The following is an 18,500-nucleotide window of genomic DNA, read 5'->3' as shown; positions in this document are numbered from 1 at the left end:
CGCCCCCCTTGCCCCCACCCGTTATATAAGACGGACTACAGCGGACACGACGGCTTTGCGCGAGCCTGAAGTCATCCTCTCTCTCTTTACTTCCAAGACATTGTTAAGTCCAACAGTTTGGACAAGGCAAGATGATTTCGACGGAACTCGTCAGCAGCTCCTCACTCCGAACCACAATTTTGAAAAATGAGATTTAGGCACAGTGTCTACTTTGAGAATCCGACTGAACACGTAGACGCCAAGGGGCTTCTTCTCCCGTGTGCTGAAATCAGAAAAGGCGCGCTGCCGCACGTTGTTTTGGCTGCGCAGATTCTCCCAGTGACTCAAGTTTGTCGCCCTTTCATGAAACGTACGCCGGATTCTCCCGGAGGCTCAAGCATCTTTTCTCTTGTGCGCTCAGGAGGCTGTACTACGAACTTGCGCGTCTTCAATGTGCAACGTCAGATTGTACGCCTGATTTGATTGACTGAGTCCGCTGGTGACGAGTGTTGGCGGCTTGAAGTTTGTCTGGAAACCGCCGCTCACGATAACCGCGGTTTTTAATCATGTAGGCAATGGTGAGATTTCGAATCATTTGTTCTCATTTATGATATGAAATCCGTAGAAGTGACGTGCCTGCATTTGCTGCGAGGCATGTTGCTCGGCAGAGGGACCGAAAGGGTGCGCATGGCGACATTATATACCCTGTTTATTGTGTAGAAACGCAAAATCCGCTTCGATGTACCCACAGTGGCCTTTTGACAATTTATTGAGCGAGACAACACCCAAACAAGGTGTTTTATTAGCAGAAAATATGTTATAAAATGGCGGCTACAGATACCTCCTATGTTCGCTCGCCATAATTGTCACATTGCAAGTCTTATTGCGTTCAAGGTGTAATGGAATTGCTCTCAACCGGAACATTTACATTAACACGTGCAACTTTATCGCACCGCCCGGAATACGCCATCCGCGAGAAATGGTAATATTTTGTAATTCCATAACTGCAAAAATTCATTCCTGCCTGCTCGCGAGACGTCTACAGAGATCAATTTGAGACAAAAATGTATGCAATGCAATCATACCGGTTTCTTTTCTTTCTATTTTTTTCTTTTTTTTTATATAATACAGTGCTGTACTTGAGAGGCTATGACAGTAATAGTCATAGGATTCATCTGCATCATCTAATATTTCACCTTGCGTTGCCAAAGGTCTCTCTGCTGATGTGAGAAAGCGCCAAAAAGTGGAAGTTGAAGGCTGCGGGATATGACGCGCATCTGCATATCAAAGCGGAAGAGAGGGCGAGGTGGGGAGGGGGAATTAGGTGAATAATAACCTGCATTTACATCACACTAGAAAAATGTATAAAAAAAAAAAAAAATAAGAGCGCGTGCACAGGGAGCAAGTCAGTCATAAGGACAAAGCTTTTGTTCCTTTCACAAAAAAAAAAAAGTCTCAGCGGATTTGATAAGCGGCGTAAGCGCTTCAGTGAACTGACACCGGGTAATACACATGTTTAAATAGCGGGTAGTGGGTGGTGATATCCTGGTTAGACTGGCAGGAGTGAAACAGAAGAAAAAATGGGGGAAAAAAAAGGTCATGTCCATTTGATGGGCACATCATGAAAAGGTGGCAGCTCAAGGGGGATTCCACACAAAAGCGGAGCGGTAAGCGTTCCCAAAGATCCGTGCTCAATATTTGATATTTAGTTGCTCAATTCGTGCCCTTTATCAGCCACCACTAAATTACATTTAATGCAACTATTGTAATAATTTCAACAAACAACGTCTGGGCGTGACACGAACAAATGTGTGCGTTTCTTGGCCTGCGCACGCTGAAGTCTGTACTAAGGTCTAGCGCCTCCTGAAGGAAAAAAAAAAAACATCATATTGCACGTTTTGACTCACTTCACAGCCTTGGCGTTTGTCTGAAACCGCCACTCACAATAACTGCAGTCACTCATTCCGTGTTATTTTTAACCCAGTAGTTTTCAGGCAGAAGTACTCGGATGGGCAATGAGCACTCAACGAATACCACATCTAAATCACGGCCCAAATAATTATGTCGGAGAAATGGTCGCTTGTGATTGCAGCAATTCCACTCTGGTGCGACAAGTGGCGGAAATGCACATTTCAAAGGGGTTAACAACTGCCAAGCGGATTCGAGGGGACAGTCGATGGGAAAATGACTTTTTAATTGATTGGATACAAATGGGTCCCATGAAGTGCCTGGCCACCGATTACGTGTGAAATGACGAGTAAATCAATTCCACTGACGCGCGCGTATGTTCCTGGACATGCGGCAAAGACTCTCCGTAACTTTCCTAACCGCACTAGCTTAGTTAGCCCTGATATACAAATCTCGTCTCTCGGTCAAGATGTATCACGTCTCCTTTCGGCTGGTTCATGAGACTAAGTTGCACATCTAAGCACCACGAATGTTTCAAACAATCATACGGTTACACAACGCACTGACCGGTAAGCCCGAGGGTGCGTTTAGTCAAGCACAACTATCAAGACGTGCGAGGAGGGGGGGATTGGGGGGGCAACCCAGCTGTGTCCTTGAAAAGCATCAATGCAGTGTGCATGCAAATGAGTGAGTCGAAGGCAGTCAAACACAACGTGTGATACAGGCCTGGCGCACTTCTGCGTCGATACTCTTATCACCATCTCGGTTGTGTGATAACAAGAGCACTTGCGTGCCACATATGACTTATTAACCGGCCGCCCCTTGGAGGAGGAATATGACCCGTTTGACATTGGATCTGCCGAGAGGGGGAAAAAGTCTCAATGCTAAATCATGACGAGTCTCTCGTCCGCTTGTCACTCAAGACACGGGAAGTGTTGCGCACACACGCCAGGGCACAAAACTTCACCGTGGCGAGAGCTATTGTGAGACGTTGAGGCGCTTTTCACCCGGGAGCATTTTTAAAACTGATAAAGGTTTCCGTTGCTTCCCGATGATGTCTCTTCGGAGACGTGGGGAATAAGCAGTAAATATGTGAAGCAAGGCTCAAGAGAGGATCCTATATTCAATATACACCGGCACATGAGGCTGGCAAAAATAATGAGCTGAAGTGGCATGCGGGGGGACCCCTGAGGTCTTCCAAAATGTAGCTTGACAAAACTGTGCCTCTCAAGTCTATAAGATACGAACACGAATGGAGTTTGAGAACATAGCAGGAACACATATTTTGAATGGACACCCCCTGGAGTGACTCAAGTAAAACTTTGATTCATGCATCTTCAAGAAAGACGCTTTTGAACAAATGTCCACTGTGGTGACTTGGGCCTGCTGTATAGCAGGGAAATTCTTTTGAGTGACAGTCCACCGCAGTGACATGCCACTTTTTTGGGGCAATGCATTTCGGAAATTAGTTGAAGTACAGTTGAAAAAAATGTGGCATTGTCCCACCAAGAAATGAATGAACCCCAGAAGGAGATTGACACCATTCATGGATGAGAAGGTTAAACAAGTGTAACCACGAACACAGTTTGGCTTGTTTTGACACTTATTATATCGATATGTAAATGACATCCGTATGAAGACGCGGGCTAATTACCGGAAAGTCATCTGAAAGATCCGTCCCAGGTTGACCTGTTGGCTTTTGTTGTCGTATCCATGCAGCATTTCGCCGAACAAGGTCACGTTGAAGTGGATGGCCTGCCGCGGACATTTGGGACCCTCACAGTTTTCGGACTGCAGCGAGCACGAGCGCCCATCTGCCGCCAGTTTGTACTCCTGCACACACCTGAAGAAGCGATGGGGGTGAAAGATTTTCCATTGTGACGTATCGTATGTCATCTGGCGGATACAATGACGAGATAACGATATTTAACAGACAGAAGACCGCCTCGAGTTTCATGACGGTGCCTCCGCGAGGAAATAAAAGGAGCTAATGTGCTGTGACACCGTCCCCGAAGCGAAGACCCGCTCAAGGAGGATTAGAATATCCTTCACCTGTCATTTCCTGACTTTTTGCCGAGCGGGTTTACTGGATGAGTTATGCAAATGGATCAGCAGATGGCCATCACCACATTATCCTGCCCATTGGAAGTCCGTAGAAACTGTCTGAACGATGACAGCCAATTAAAGGGCTTTTTCTACCAAGTTAATTAGCAGTCGGATCCGTATCACCGTACAGATCTCTGATATGTGGCATTTGCATCACTCTGGCATCGATTCATTCTACCTGGCTAATAGAGCAACCGTCAATGTCAAAAATGACCGCATGGTGGCAAAATCAAAATCACGTGTTGCAGTGAGATGATCGTACATGGACTCCGATGTTCAACGGGGCGTGTTAGGGAAATGTGAATTGTAGTTTCTTGTGCAGTGTAACTACAACTTAGCACAACTGACAGAAGGCAGAATTGCACCCTGGACTGGTTGCCGGTCACGCACATGGCACAACTGTTTCCATGAACGTGTACAATTTAGAGTCTCCGATTTAGAATCAGGTTTTGGGATTGTGGGAGGGAAACCCATGCGAGCCAGAGGAACGGCGGATTTTCAAATCCAGATGTGAGGCAGATGTGATGATTTTCATCGGTCGGAATGAAAAGGTTAAAGATGAAACCAAAGCAAAACCGTCCCCACGATGCACTTGGATAAATCAACAGCGTATGCCCGTCTCGCTTGTTGGAGCTAATTCCATGCAGCTACGCCAGAACTGCCTGAAAAAAATGAAATTTTAAAGGAAACGTCCATTTTTTTTTACACAGCCTTGCGACCAGTCCAGGGAGAGAGGCTCCAGCTGTCAGCAACCCTGAACAGGATACATGATATCGAAAATGCACGGGAGAGGTGCTCTAAGCCAGTAGCAAAGTTTGCAAAGAATATTTTGGGCACAGTTGAATTACCAAGTGATTTAAAAAAAAAAAATCCTCACCCGCAGTACATGAGCACGTTGCTGGAGCCGGGCTGGTCTTCGAGGGGCACGAGTTGCTGGTGACACAGCTGCTCGCAGCCTCCGTTAAAGCCGTCCGTGCAGTCGATGCCCCTTGAGTAGTCATAGCAACCGGAGCCGTCCTTCATTGGCCTCAGCCCATTAGGACACTGCACGGGAGACACACAGGCCAAGAGGAGGAGGTGGAGGAGGAAAAAGAGAAGGCAGAGGGGCGATAAGGGAGACAGAAGAAGCGAGGAAAGCACAAGGGTCAGCACATGCATTTTAATCAGGCGCCACTGAGGAGGCACAGGTAGCGGCAGAGATCAGAGTGGAGGAGTGAGCAGCGGATATCAAGAGAGAGGGAATCAAAGAAGTGAAAAGTAGAAGCAAAAAAAAAAAAAAAAAATTAAAATATGCATCAGCTCATTCGGCATCTGCTGTTTCCCAAGTGAAGGCCGCTTTATGTCGTAACAACAGCCACAGACTTTTTTTTTCTTTGATCTATATTATCAGAAAGCTATTCATCAAACAAATTTGTTGGATCAAACCAACTCTTCTTTAATGCAAACGTGTTTTGACTCAGAATAAATTGTCCTGCCAGGGAGACGCAATTCATATACGTACATCAATCATCTGGCCAAATATGAACAATTTTCTCTTGGATCAAAATCAACAAAACCCTGATTCCCGGACGTCCCCGAAAGATGACCCTGAGCGATCGTTGTGTGGTGTGGCGAATCTTTCACCTCCAGCTACTGTCTGGGTAAATCATAACTCTTCAACCTGTTTTATATTAATACTGGTAAATCCTCTCTTTGGGCCGAGACGCGGATTCCACGATTGTGACATGAAATGTAACAACAGGCAATCAGAAAGACACCTTAAGTTTTGCTGTTGTCGGAAACAAAGAGTAAAGCAATTCTTCATTGTGTTTCTCAGCAGCAGCAGCCCAGACATGCGGTATGGGGGTGGAGACTCACAATTGTCGGTTGGATGGATCATAATATGTGTGGAAGGCTGTGTTGGTCATCTGGAGTACACCTCCACACCTTCTCCTCGTCATGTGTGGGGTTTCTCGCATTTTAAAAACCAGTTGTTAGAAATCACGGACACCTAACGTCCACCTAGCGCCTACTAGCAGACGCTAAAAGCTCAAACGATGATGATGATGGAGTCTGTCTCGCGCCAGTGCACACGAAGCCACCTGGAGAAACTTTTGGAACAAGTCTGACATGACACCAGGATTTCAACGTCTTTTTGGAACAAAAATAAATAAATAAATAAATAACAGGAAGAGTGCATCAGCTCCATTTTGTGTGTTTCATAAATGTAATATCAACTTGAGCAGAGTGAGAATGGAGTCGTTCATCACGACGGGCTGTGTAATTTCACGAATGTCATGTGGGTTTTCGGCAAGTGAATAAAATGAGTAAAAGTGAGTAATCGTCCTCGCTGTCTCACAAGATCTTCTGCAGACACGAGTGCAAAAGGGAGCAGAGATTTTTTTTTCCCAATCCTACGTATTCCAGTCTGTTCTCTTGCAGCAACTCAACTCAGGCAGAATAGGGAGAAGCGGCAACATTTCTCAAAGAAATATCACAACACAGCCATGAACCAAGAGGGTATAAGACCAACAGTGAAGAAGCTAACGTACGATTAAGGAGATCTTTGAATGAAAAACGGACTTTTTAAAAAATGGCTTGTATTCAAACGGTCTCCAAGAGTGCCTACCCTTAAATCAAATATGAAATTCAGCAAACAAGTCAATGTTTTGCATATTTCGAACAAATGTGTCCATGAGCAAGCCATTCTGCAGCTCCGCCAAACTTGACTTTCAAGGTTCCACCGTCAAGTATGTTGAATTGACACCCATTGTGTACGAACAAAGTGTTCACAGGTCTTTGTGATTACAATGGTTTATTTAAAAAAAAAGAAAAAAAATATGTTTCCCTCTTGAAAGTTTTCAAATAGTCTCGCGCAGGTCCTTGAAATCAATTCTGAGTGTTTTCATAAAGCAAACTTGGTAGGGTGTTTACTATGCGCGCACTCTCTCTAGCAGGGCAATTACAAATGAGACATTCACTACATCGATAATTACCAGCGAAATGATGTTTGACTCCAGAGTACACTTGAGGAGATTTAAAAAAAAAAAAAACACACACACACACACAGGCACTAATTAACTATAGAAAAATGGAGCAATCCAAAGCAAAGCACGTGTTAAAAAACAACCAAATGCGCACAGCGGATCCACACCAACCAAAGTTGAGACATCATTGCTGCTCACTGTAAACGCCATTAGAGAATTTGTATAAATCTCTGAGCTAATTTTGTTTTTTTTAATCATCCACTAATTCTCTGTTTGAATCGAGAGATGAAGTCAATCCTATGGACAACTCTGCTAATGAGCTTGTTGACAAAAGTTAGTATCCCCTTGAAAGCATAACGCTTCGTCCCACTCGCAATCGCGGTGGCTCCGGTTCATCTCATCGACGATCGATGTTATAGTGTCGCATATAGCAGTATGGTAATATTACGTGGGCCAAATCATTTCCCAAAGCCTCCTTTGCGATTCACGCAGATTAAATTAAGACACGCTGGCTATTAAAATTAGGCGAGGGTGGCAGGCAGGAAGTCTCGACCCGGCGCTTGATTGCACAAAATGGTGCCAGTTAATGCTTCTTATTTCGGCTTGGAGTGAAAGCACTCTTTAAAAGCTAATGGTGCTAGTGCTGCTCTGAAGGACAGAAATGATTTGATCTTTTTTTCCAAACCTCTTTGGGGATGACATATATTTAGCGAAAGCAACACTGCATTTAAATGAGATTTTTTTTTTTTTTTAAAACACACACACGCCACTCTGTCAGCTTTCTCACTTATCTAAAAGGCTGACTTCATCTTCGTGTCTGTGCTCGCGGGAGTGACAATGACCAATCGTCTTAGAAAGGGGGACAAGGTAATAAGAACAATCTGCGCTTATGTACACTTAGCTAATGGCTCCATTGTGCAATCACCCGCACCCCACCCACCTCTTCATTGTGTGCCCCGAGGAGAGCGGCCGTGGTTTAAATAACGTCTCGGCTACACTCTGCTCTCTCCGCCGGTGACAACATAACAAATGAGGACTGAAGGTTGCTTTGTCCCGCGACTCCATCAGACTGTAGCTCAGCTTGATGGCCAAAGGTATTTAAAAGCTGCTTTCTCAGAAAGGGCGGATAACAAAGCAAACAAAGAGAGAAAAAGCCGCTTTTGTTGTGATATATAGAAAGACGACATGCACTAAAGTCTGCCGAGGTTTAGGCACATCTGCGCAATGTAATGGGATCCGACGCAAGAGCTCCATCAAAGTGGGGAAAAAACAAATGCCTTCACGAGAAAAAGTTTTAATTGACATTTAAACTGAACATATGTCAATGTTCTTTTGAATGACTAATTTGAACAAATGGCAAGCAGCACTTCCTATAATTGCGTAATCAGAGACTGTTGAAATGAAGCGACAATAGAGACTGCTGCTACTCAGAAATAGCATATTACGCAAAAAAACTAACAAAAAAAAAAAACGTCAGGGAATGTTTATTTACTCAACGATTGATGAGGACAGCAACCTATCACACCAACCTCATACATTCCCAATCGCACACTCAAAGGTTTGGCCATTGTTCGGAACCTCACAATGATTCTATTTGCGATCTATTGCGTCAATTTTTTTTTGCAACATAACATCCGCCCATTTTCTCATCTGCTTCTCTTCACAAGGGTCCCGCGACCCTGCTGCTGTCGTCATATTTGCAGCATCTGGCCAAAGGTGCAAATGCAAAGGGATGACATAATTCAGATTTTTTTTTTTTTAAATCAAACCTGTGAATTTCAAAAAGGTAGCAATCGGAAAATGAGATGTGCAGTGCAGCAGAGCAGTCGTAAACATACTGAGGCTGTCAGGGCGCAACAAGGGATTGTGGGTAATAGGTGATGACAAAACTTTCATGGGAGAGGAATCGCGATTTATCCTCCCCGCTGAGTCTTTATGCAAACCGGATAAAGCCAAGTGTTTTTCTTTTTTTCTTTTTGGGCTCCACACTTGCCATTCTTTGCGTGGACCTTTTGGTCTTGGCTGTGCAGTTTGAATACTGGGCGAGTAGAGACGCTGCAAAATGAGATTGGAGACAGCCAAATTCCCTAAAAACAGGTCAAAATGATGGATCGGGATCCACAGCTAAACAACTGTAGCTAAGCTGTCCCATAAGGTACGGCAAGTGATGGGGGATGCACCATTAAATATCACACCATCTGCTTCGGGATCTGAATGTTGTAGCGGGAGGACACCGATGACAGATGAATACGGCATAAACAAAAACATGAGCCCGGCTACACGGTGGTGTTGAAGAAAAATTTTGTCTACCGAGGCATGAAAATTACATTCATATTTTCATTACCATTGGCAAAGACAACAATTCCAGCAACGATTGTCTCTGTGAGAGTTTCACAAAAATACCATGTGCGCCTCTGCAGCATCAGCAGAAATAACGACTATCTAACAGACTTCAGATTCAACTTCGAATGTGGATGCCACGTTGCATTATTTAAAAAAAAATAGGGCAAATCCAGAGGGAGCCTCATCTACTTTACTCGCTCTGTATTTGATATCCAGTATGTCTCCGAGTCTATTATTTATTTACCTTGTTCAATCTTAAATGTACTGAACTCCATCCATCCATCCAAAATGTAAGTTGGCTTTAGTGTTGATGAAAAAGAGTGGTGAAGGTCAGGAAGCAATCACGCTTTTGAATGCTAAGAATCTGCTTAACATGCCTGAAAACGAAACAAAACATAACATCATCTTGGACAAGAATGAAATGCCTTGAAAACTTGTGCGCCGACTCCGACTAGAATTTCATTCCTTGCAAATGGATTCCAAATGCCTTGAGTGATGCGGACAGCCTTGAAGGACTCCCGTAATGGATTTTAAGCCCTGCGCGTAGCATATTACAGCTCTGCTCGCACCCGCTTTGACGAGGGTGGTTGAAATAACACCCACGCAAATGAATTTGGGGAAAAAAGAGAGAAAGAAGGGGAAAAAATAATAATACAGTGTCAGTCTGATTTTCTGAGTTAATCTTTGAAGACTGGAAGGCTTGTCTTTTTTTAAGGCGCCTTGCAGAGGTGTGTCAGGTTGTCTGCAAGTATTTTAACCGGAACCTTTCAAAACTCTGTGAACTTGAGATTGGAACCTGACGGCGTTCAGTGTTCAAGGCTTTTCTTCCATTCCTGAATTGTGTTCGCCGAGAGCCGTCAATGTTTTGAACCTGTAACCTCCTATTTCCACCTTGTTTATGTCTACGAGTGGCTCCCTGCCGGTCCTTGAGATCTGTGACTCAGATGCATGTTGACAATCTTAACTTTATCCATCAACCCACGACTTTGCATCTCGGGTTTTGTGCCACATATCCTTCAAAGGCTACCTTCAACCCCGAGGCGACGGCAATTGCAAAATGGGCACGTTAAATCCAAGGACGAGTCGTCAGTCAATCCAAGGGCAATTGTGAAAGCAAATGATCCCACACTGATTTTTTTTTTTTTTAAAGGTCTGCAAGGTGAACCACCACACTACCGTGATGGTGGTGCTGAACTATTTTAGTTAGCTAGCAGTCAGGAGAAAAATAATCACAAAAGCACGGGGAGAATCATGGAAGTTTTAGGTTTTTGTGTGTTGGCTGTCTCTGGAAAATAGCACCGTGTAAACATAATCTGTAGCCTTCAGATGGTCAATATAATAGGCACGTGAAAATGTCGAGCGCTTACCATGCAGCCAGATGAATCCAACTGTCGGTCTGACACGCACTTGAAATTCTTCTTGCAGCCGCCGTTGTCTTTGGAGCAGTCACGGACGGGCCCGAAAGATGCCAGCAAGTCCTCGACGGTCTCGAAATATGTGGACATCATGGCTTCGTCCCTGGATTTAACATTTACAAAGGGAAGGTGGGGAAAAAAAGAAAATAAGATGCCTTATGTTTGAAAGTGGAAAGGAATGCTCCACCAGCTAAACATAATCCCTCACGTCTGGATAGCACTTTCTTATAACCTTGCAGTTGTCGGTGCAATTAAGATATGAGTCACGTAGCCTTGTTTAATGAAAAAGAATGAGCCTTGATTTTTTTTTCGTTTTCTTAGAAGAAAAAAAAAAGCACTGCAATCACAAGGAAAGCGGCACTCATACTAGTCTGCAGGTTGCAAAAACAAATGTCTATTAAAATGACAGCACAGCCATTTCCCTTCAGCCATTTCTTTCGTTCATGACAGGAGCAACGTTGTCGTTGACACACTTAAGCAGAGATCATTACAACTGAACTGATAACCTTCCTCAAATTTGTCCTCACATTTGCATGGCTAAGTTTAGACTGCGTAAATGTTTGAATATGCGCCGAAGAATTTCTCATGTTGTCTTTGAGATGATTTTCATTTAAATCACTGCACGCTACGAGAGACCAACATGGAAAAAAAAACCCAAAACATGCTAGCATTAGCTTACTGCTTCACCTGAAGTATGTTACACCACAGTCTCCACCTTGAGCAGTGGTTCACTTTCTTGTTGCCTTCAGCCTCTCTGTCAATAAAATGTGTTCCCTAATGCCAGAAAAGTAAACACAAGTGACCCTCGGTCTCCTTCAGTGTTGCTGTTTGTTAGCTTGTCTCGTATTGAAGGATGATTCAATGTGGCGCCATTTTCTAGTTGATTGTGGCGCTACTATGAAGTGGAGAAATCGGGGCGAGTACAACCGCGGCGAACTGTGTACTGGAAAGGAAGCAATAAGAAGACATTTTGTCCCCTGACAAATCCAGCTCGAACGGGTTCGGAAGTGGACATTTTAAACAAACACGACAGTGCGGTCTGCTACCCGCTGTGATAAGTTTTGATACTTTGGTTTATTGAAATAGCTGAAAAGGACAAACAAACCGCACAGATTCTCACTCGGGACGAAACCGTATTTTTTCTTCTCAAGAGGCAGCATTGCTAACCGCTGGCGCACTGTGCTAGCCAGGTGAAACAGTCTCCAGGAATAGTTTTTGTAAATTCTCCCCGAGAAAATGTCAGTTTGATCGTGACTGTCAGGCTTCACTTGAGTATTCCCAGCAATGCTCCGTCAGGCTCCTGTCAGACTGGATGACGAGGTGAGCGCCCCCTGTTTGTTTAATTTTTAAAGAAACAACAAGTAATGGGCAACGGAGACCACCCGGTGTCCGGAGAGTGACTCGACTATAAACAGCTACAACATCGTAAATGACGGCGAGACGGGCGTACTGCTGACAAGGAAAGATTTCACGGTCTTCTGTCGTATTTTTTTACTGCCGTTCATTTGTCCGAAGCGGTGAAGCCGTAAAAGGAAATATCCACTGCGCGTCAACATATTCGCTTCAGAAGAGTCTGCAAACTTCCAGTTTGGCAAACTGTGATGAACAATTATAACTGGACAGTGATGGGAAGTGACCAAGTATAAATACTATACCTCGTTACTGGACTTAAGTAATTTTTTTTTTCAAGGTATCTGTACTTTAAACAAGTGTGCAAGGCCTTAATTCAATCTCCAACTGCTCTCCAATCTTCACCCAGAACATCCCATTACTTTCAGACAAGCACTCTGTCCACTTCTAATCTTAACCGTCTCTCCCGTAACAAAAAAAAAAAAAATGTGCAGAAGCAGGAAGAGTGCATCCTGCAAAGTTGCGTTTTGTAACTCTTCCGTGTCCTTAATCGTGTAGCCAAAGTGCAATTCTTGATTTACTTGCGTTTATTTATACATAATGACCTAAAAACCTCTTGCTACTTTTCCGGGTTGAGCTTATGCTTAGCACAGTAAACAAATAGCTTACGTAAACCCACACAGCAACCGGCATGCATCCTCTGCTTTTGTTGCTCCTCCACCTTGTCCTTTTTGTGTAGCTTCTCGATACTCGGAAATTCAAAAAGCCCATATGTGACATCAATTCTTTCTGCCAGGACCTCCAAGTGCTGACAAATGACTCCTTAATATAGAGGAAAAACGCAGGCTAGGGAAGGTGCGGCAGGCCAACAAATAATGACTTTGGCGCCGCTGTGAGGTGCATGCTAACCGGATTTCTGCATAGTGAGTTGAAGAGAGAAACGATCCATCAGGATTCCTGTTTCAAGACACATTGGAAACATTGCAAATCCCAGCTCGGGTGGTGTTTTTGTTATATTACGCAATACCTAAAGCGTTCCAATAAATCTGTGAGCTAAATAGGGGCCGATAATGAAAAGATTCAAAGAAATTATTTTCAACGGTATCGTAACCAGCTTGGTTGTGCCCGGAAAAGGGTCACGATGGTGGAAGCAATGGCAATTGTGCATTACTCCACCAGATGGCACTGCTTTTCTTTGTCGCCATTTTATATTTTGCATTTAATACAGAGCAGTGATTTAAAAAAAAATGCGCGTCAATAATCCTTGTTGTTTTTGGAGTGAATGTATTGCTATGCGCCAGTTATGTTTGACCCCTTTGAACTCTGCCGAGTAACACGATAAATTTGTTACGCGATGGGGATTCAGTGTGACATCACCCGAAAAATAGAATCTGATCAATTCTGCCGATTTACATCCCGAATTTCCATCCATAAACACAATTCGATTCACGTGATCGCTTCTAACTGCTAAGTACCTAAAGCGAGAGCATATCAAACAGACACGGACGTCTCCCCGCTGGTGTTTCCAAAACGGTGGACAAAGTGAAATCAATTCCATTGGAACTCGGCTGACCTCAAAAGCATATTCACGATATCGAAACAGTGACTAATGTACTACAGCGATAAATCTCGGTGCGTGCCTTTTTGCTTGCGCACATGATGAACGAGCCGGGGGAACTGCCCAAAGTTAGAGCAGTGCGGCGGCATGATTACAGAGTGTTATTGGTGTGCCCCTCATGCGCTTGATTAATGCCCCTCACAAATATGCTGACTGGTGTTGAATATTGCACATTTTCTTTAAAAAAGCAAAAACAAAAACAAAACAACAACCCCAAAAATCTCATCGGCATTGAAGGTAAAAGCAGCAGATGAAAAACAGCAGCGAGACTGCAGTGATAAAATCAAAGCATGCACACTTTTGCGATCCGGCGGCTGAGATTTATGTATTTGTTTCCGGTGTCACTCACGTTGACTAATGGAACATTTTCATGTCTGGCTTGATCGCACTGAGTGAAGTCATTCATCACATGATGCCACTCGGCTTTGGCTACTCTTGCGTATCTCTTTCGACTGACGAAAATATGGATGCGAGAGATGTCCAAAAAAAAAAAACCTGAATCACGGTTACACCCCCCAAGAGAATGAAATGGATGAGACAGTGACTGATTCTTGTTTACTGCCATTACATCAGGTAAGCGGAAAAAACAAAAGAAGTAACATTTGCAACTGTAGTGAAATGGGGGGGTGGGGGGGAGATTTAAAATGTCCTTGCAAACCTTTGAAACATTTGTCACGTTGGACACACGATTGGTAACTTTCACTCGCTTCTTTGTCGATCGTTTGCCGATGCTGTTCATTTGAATGCGTCGCCCCAAAATGGAAACGCTCCCGCAGGACACGTACGTACTTTGGCTAATGAGAAACAATTGCATTATTCATGGCAGTCTGACAGATTTCCCATGTTACAGGAACTAATCACAAACTGCTGCTACCTGAAGTGGGCTTTTAATAACTCATTTAAAAAAAAAGCAGAGCAAAATGTCCTTGTGTCATGTCTGCGAATGATGTCACTGTTTCTTAAAAGTGAGAAATTCTTAACATGTCATGTCTCATATTTCAGTTGACTGTAGTTTGAAGTCCATAGGTGAGGCGGCACCCCCTCCAAAAAAAAAAAAAAAAAAAAAAAGACAATTTGGACTCACCTGACCTCTCCGGGATCTTCGCTCACCAGCACGTCTGTCTTACAGCTGGCGATGGGATTGATGGACAGCTCCACCGGCGGCACCACGAAGCTCTTGCTGACAGGCAGCCACAAGCCTTGGCCCAGACTATAGAGTGATCTGCGTTAGCACAATCACGAGACGAACATTTCAAGCATAAAAGAAAAAAAAGCAAAAAAGAACTTCAAACATGACAATGCAACATGTTTTTTTGTCTTACGGGAAAACGCAGACCTGTTACGACACTCAACATACCTCAGCCAGCATCAAAAATGTTAACTGCACGTGTTGATCATTGTTAAAAGAAGACGGACGATGTCCCAAAGGTCGAGTGACGCTTTAGCGCTTTAAGAGTTTTTGGGTGTCTGTTGCTACTGCTAAGCAACGTTTGGATTTTGGCAAGTTTCAACTTCCTGTTTGTGTTCTCATTCCTGTTGTTTTGACACTCAGCCGGGGTAGGTATTGACTAGCTTTGAGCGAACAAAGGGACAAGAAGAAGCAGCGAGGGAAGACGTAGATCGCTACGTGACCTTCTAGACCTCGCCGCTGATTGTTTCCAGGATGTTTTGTCACTTAACCAGCAATATAGGTTGACGTGTGCTATGTTGAGTGCGTTGCTTGTGAAGCCCCCCCCACCCTCACTCGGGTCCGTCGCCCCCGTATAACGGGACCATCATAAATCAAGTTTGCTGTCAATAAAAGTACTGCATTACTGTATTCAAAATGTTGTTTTGAAAGTTAACTAAATCAAAGTACCTTTGTCACACTGCTATTTGTATGAGGAAAGGATACCATTTGTTTTTTGTTTTTTTGCCGGAAGAATCTTCAGGAGGAAAGCCAAAGATGACAATCCACAGGAGCCCAATGTGCAGGAGGGAAAGAAACAACAATCGGCCTCACCAAGAACACGGAGCATGACTCGATTTTTCATCAAGTGCTGTTTGATGTGTATTAGCAGGTGGGAAACAAACAAACGCTCGAGATGGGGGGGGGGTGACATCCGCTCAGATGCTCTCATGCAAAATCTTGGAGGATATATTTAATTAAAATCCTCTCACGTCACAGCCACATTATCGCACGCCCTTATCATAACGCGCAGCATCAAAGATGCCCCAAATGCCAAAATCGTCTTCTTAGATGCCAAATCCACCGACTCACTCGCATCGGGGAAAACTATCTCTCTGTAACAGATGAAGAAATATTTCCTGGTAAATTTTCCACGGTGCCACTTTTGCACTCGCTCATCCTCACGGTGTTTTCCAAAGCGTCCTGTGTGTGTGTGTGTGTGTGTGTGTGTGAAGCCAAACCCCCCCGCTGAGATGAAACTCTTCTTTTCAATCGCCTTGGAAGTGAAGCAGGGCGAACTTCTCCGCCCTCGTCTTTACCAGACATCCGCCACACAGACAAAAACACCGGTCTACACCTCTTAATCAATGGCTTCATCGATCAGGAGTTGTTATTCTTCCTGAATCTGCGGTCCAATTTTGTGTTTGGATTTTTTTTGTGAAATGTTATCTGTCTATAACAACGCATGTCAAGCAAAAGTGGAGGTTAAAACGCAACGGAACAGGGAGACGTAAATAAAATGTGTTACATCAGCGCTGTAGGAATGGAAGTCCGCTGAACTCTTTACTGCATAAATACGGGATATAATTGTGTAGTTTTAATCACAAGGTTAAATACTTAACAGTGCTCAGCAAAATGTTACTCCAAATTGCTGCTTGTTACATGAGTCAGAACACATCTGCTCATACTTCTTGAAAGATGTCGACGATGCCCACACGAACGGAAAATGGCAGTAAAACAAGTTGAATGGACCCACAATTGAGGTTGACAGTTTTTTCGGGAATTCCACGAGTCACGGGAAAATCGAGATTACCTTTAATGACGGGCCCGTACAGGACTAAAAAAAAAAAAAAAGATTTTCTTTGATACCATCATTTATTTTTTAAAGTGGCTGACTTCCAAAATGAGAGGAGTGGGAGTCATTTTTGCTGGGAACAGGATGGGACAGGACATTTTTTTTTTCTCTCGATAGTCGGGGAATGGGACGGGATTTTTTTTTTGTTGTTGTTGAAAATCCATTCTCCTGTCACCGCTCTAATCAACACCAGCAGGCCCGTGGTGCTGGTAGGACTAGACCTCAGCAAGAATTGCATTATCGTGTCCAGCCAGCTGTGTCTGTTCCTCCGCAGGCATCTTTATGCTCCATCCCCCCCAGCCCCCCCCCCCCCAAAAAAAAAACAACTTACTGGCAAGACGGTCAATGGGGGTCATGCACTCAGGAGTCGTTCCACAACTCACCTGAAGATTCTCTCCGGGGCTTGTTCGCCCGTAACCAGGTCGTAACCTTTCTCAAGGTTAGCGTACGGCCAAGGCCTTTGCGGAAGAAGGAGAAGGAGTGATGTCATCATATCGCTGCTCTCTTATAAAAGCAAGTACAACATTGGCTGTAGCAGATGGAACACGCTCGATGGTGCCCAAATAAAAGTGACGCATTAGAAGCTGTGTTTGCGCGCGGCTAAGATGACCGTCTGTCACCGGCCTTCTGACAAAACGGCGAACGGGAACCGGGATCGCGGCTGGACGGGATCCAGCGGACGGCAGACAGAGGTGAACGGCAATGTGAAACATGAAACATGGCCGCAGTTGCCCGCATGGCTCATTTCACTTTGTTTTTTTTTTTTAAATGCCTCCGCTGGGTTTGTGCCTGCTTTCCAAGCTGAGTTCCGAAGCACATTTCAAAAACTTTGGTAAGACAGTGACTGATTACAAGAGGTTTTTTGTCTGTTGAAGCCTTTTAAAGAGAAGCACGAATTTCTGATTTGTTATGTGACATCATTCAGAATTTCAAGCGATTTTGGAAGAAGCGTCCCGCTTTTCCAGCGACGTGTTTCTGTATCTGAGATTTGTTCTCTTCAAAGAAAAAAACGATACAAGTGGACGCGCATGGAGGTTTTCTGCCTTTTGCTATACATCGCTGGCATTGATCGGTGAACAAAAATGCATTCTTCATAGAAAATCAAGAATTTTTTTTTTTTTGGACCAGCGATGAAAATTTGTTCTCTTCAAAGAAACAAACCATACAAGTGGACGCGCATGGAGGTTTTCTGCCTTTTGCTATACATTGCTGGCATTGATCGGTGAATAAAAACGCATTCTTCAGAGTAATTCAAGATATATATATATTTTTTGATGAAAAATGTCCCATGGCACACCTGATGCTCTCTCTCACGGCACATTAACGGTAGCGAGAAAACTCAAGACTGTGAAAAACCCTGACTTCAAGACCAACTCATTCATAATTTTATTTATTTATTTATTTTTTTGGGTGGAAGGAGACAACAACCTGTACGTAAGGTCATGAGATGCATTTTTATGCGCAGGCGGCGCTTACCCTTCATTCTGACCCCAGTCACTGCGAACGCAGAGGTGTTTATGGACAAGATCCGGGGAATAGCCGTCGTGACAGCTGCATTCTCCTGAGACGGAAAGAAAAAAGAGGCGGGAGCTATTTGTTTATTGTCAGCAGCTGAATACATTTCCATTTTGAACAGTCGAAACTCATTTCCCGGCTTCACTTTTACAGAACAGAAAGATTTGAAGGAGCTCAGCTCATGTACTTCACTACAGTAAGGAGCAATATTTGATATTAGCCTATGATGTCAAATACATATATATGGTGTCTTGTTTTACTTCACCCTGCCCGTAAA

The 18,500-nt window shown here is 43.9% G+C and overlaps 1 protein-coding gene across 4 annotated transcripts in view; it reads right to left on the bottom strand.

Moving 5' to 3' along the window:
* The window catches only part of astn2 (astrotactin 2), a 158,886-nt gene that overhangs the window by 73,469 nt on the left and 66,917 nt on the right, over positions 1–18,500 (bottom strand). For 2 of the 4 annotated variants that reach the window (XM_019881725.1, XM_019881727.1), the window contains exons 8-13: positions 18,185–18,269; positions 17,092–17,166; positions 14,770–14,907; positions 10,670–10,820; positions 4,871–5,037; positions 3,542–3,730 (exon numbers count right to left, since the gene is read on the bottom strand). In XM_019881725.1, coding sequence (XP_019737284.1) covers positions 3,542–3,730; positions 4,871–5,037; positions 10,670–10,820; positions 14,770–14,907; positions 17,092–17,166; positions 18,185–18,269 — 805 coding nt within the window. Of the gene's footprint in view, positions 1–3,541; positions 3,731–4,870; positions 5,038–10,669; positions 10,821–14,769; positions 14,908–17,091; positions 17,167–18,184; positions 18,270–18,500 lie in introns of those variants that run through there. The other 2 variants (XM_019881726.1, XM_019881728.1) reach the window with 2 other exon arrangements.

The sequence above is a fragment of the Hippocampus comes genome, unplaced genomic scaffold (assembly GCF_001891065.2).
Source record: "Hippocampus comes isolate QL1 unplaced genomic scaffold, H_comes_QL1_v1.1 scaffold523, whole genome shotgun sequence".
In the NCBI taxonomy this organism is placed as follows: Eukaryota; Metazoa; Chordata; class Actinopteri; order Syngnathiformes; family Syngnathidae; genus Hippocampus; species Hippocampus comes.
This window is presented reverse-complemented; position numbering and strand designations above follow the sequence as displayed.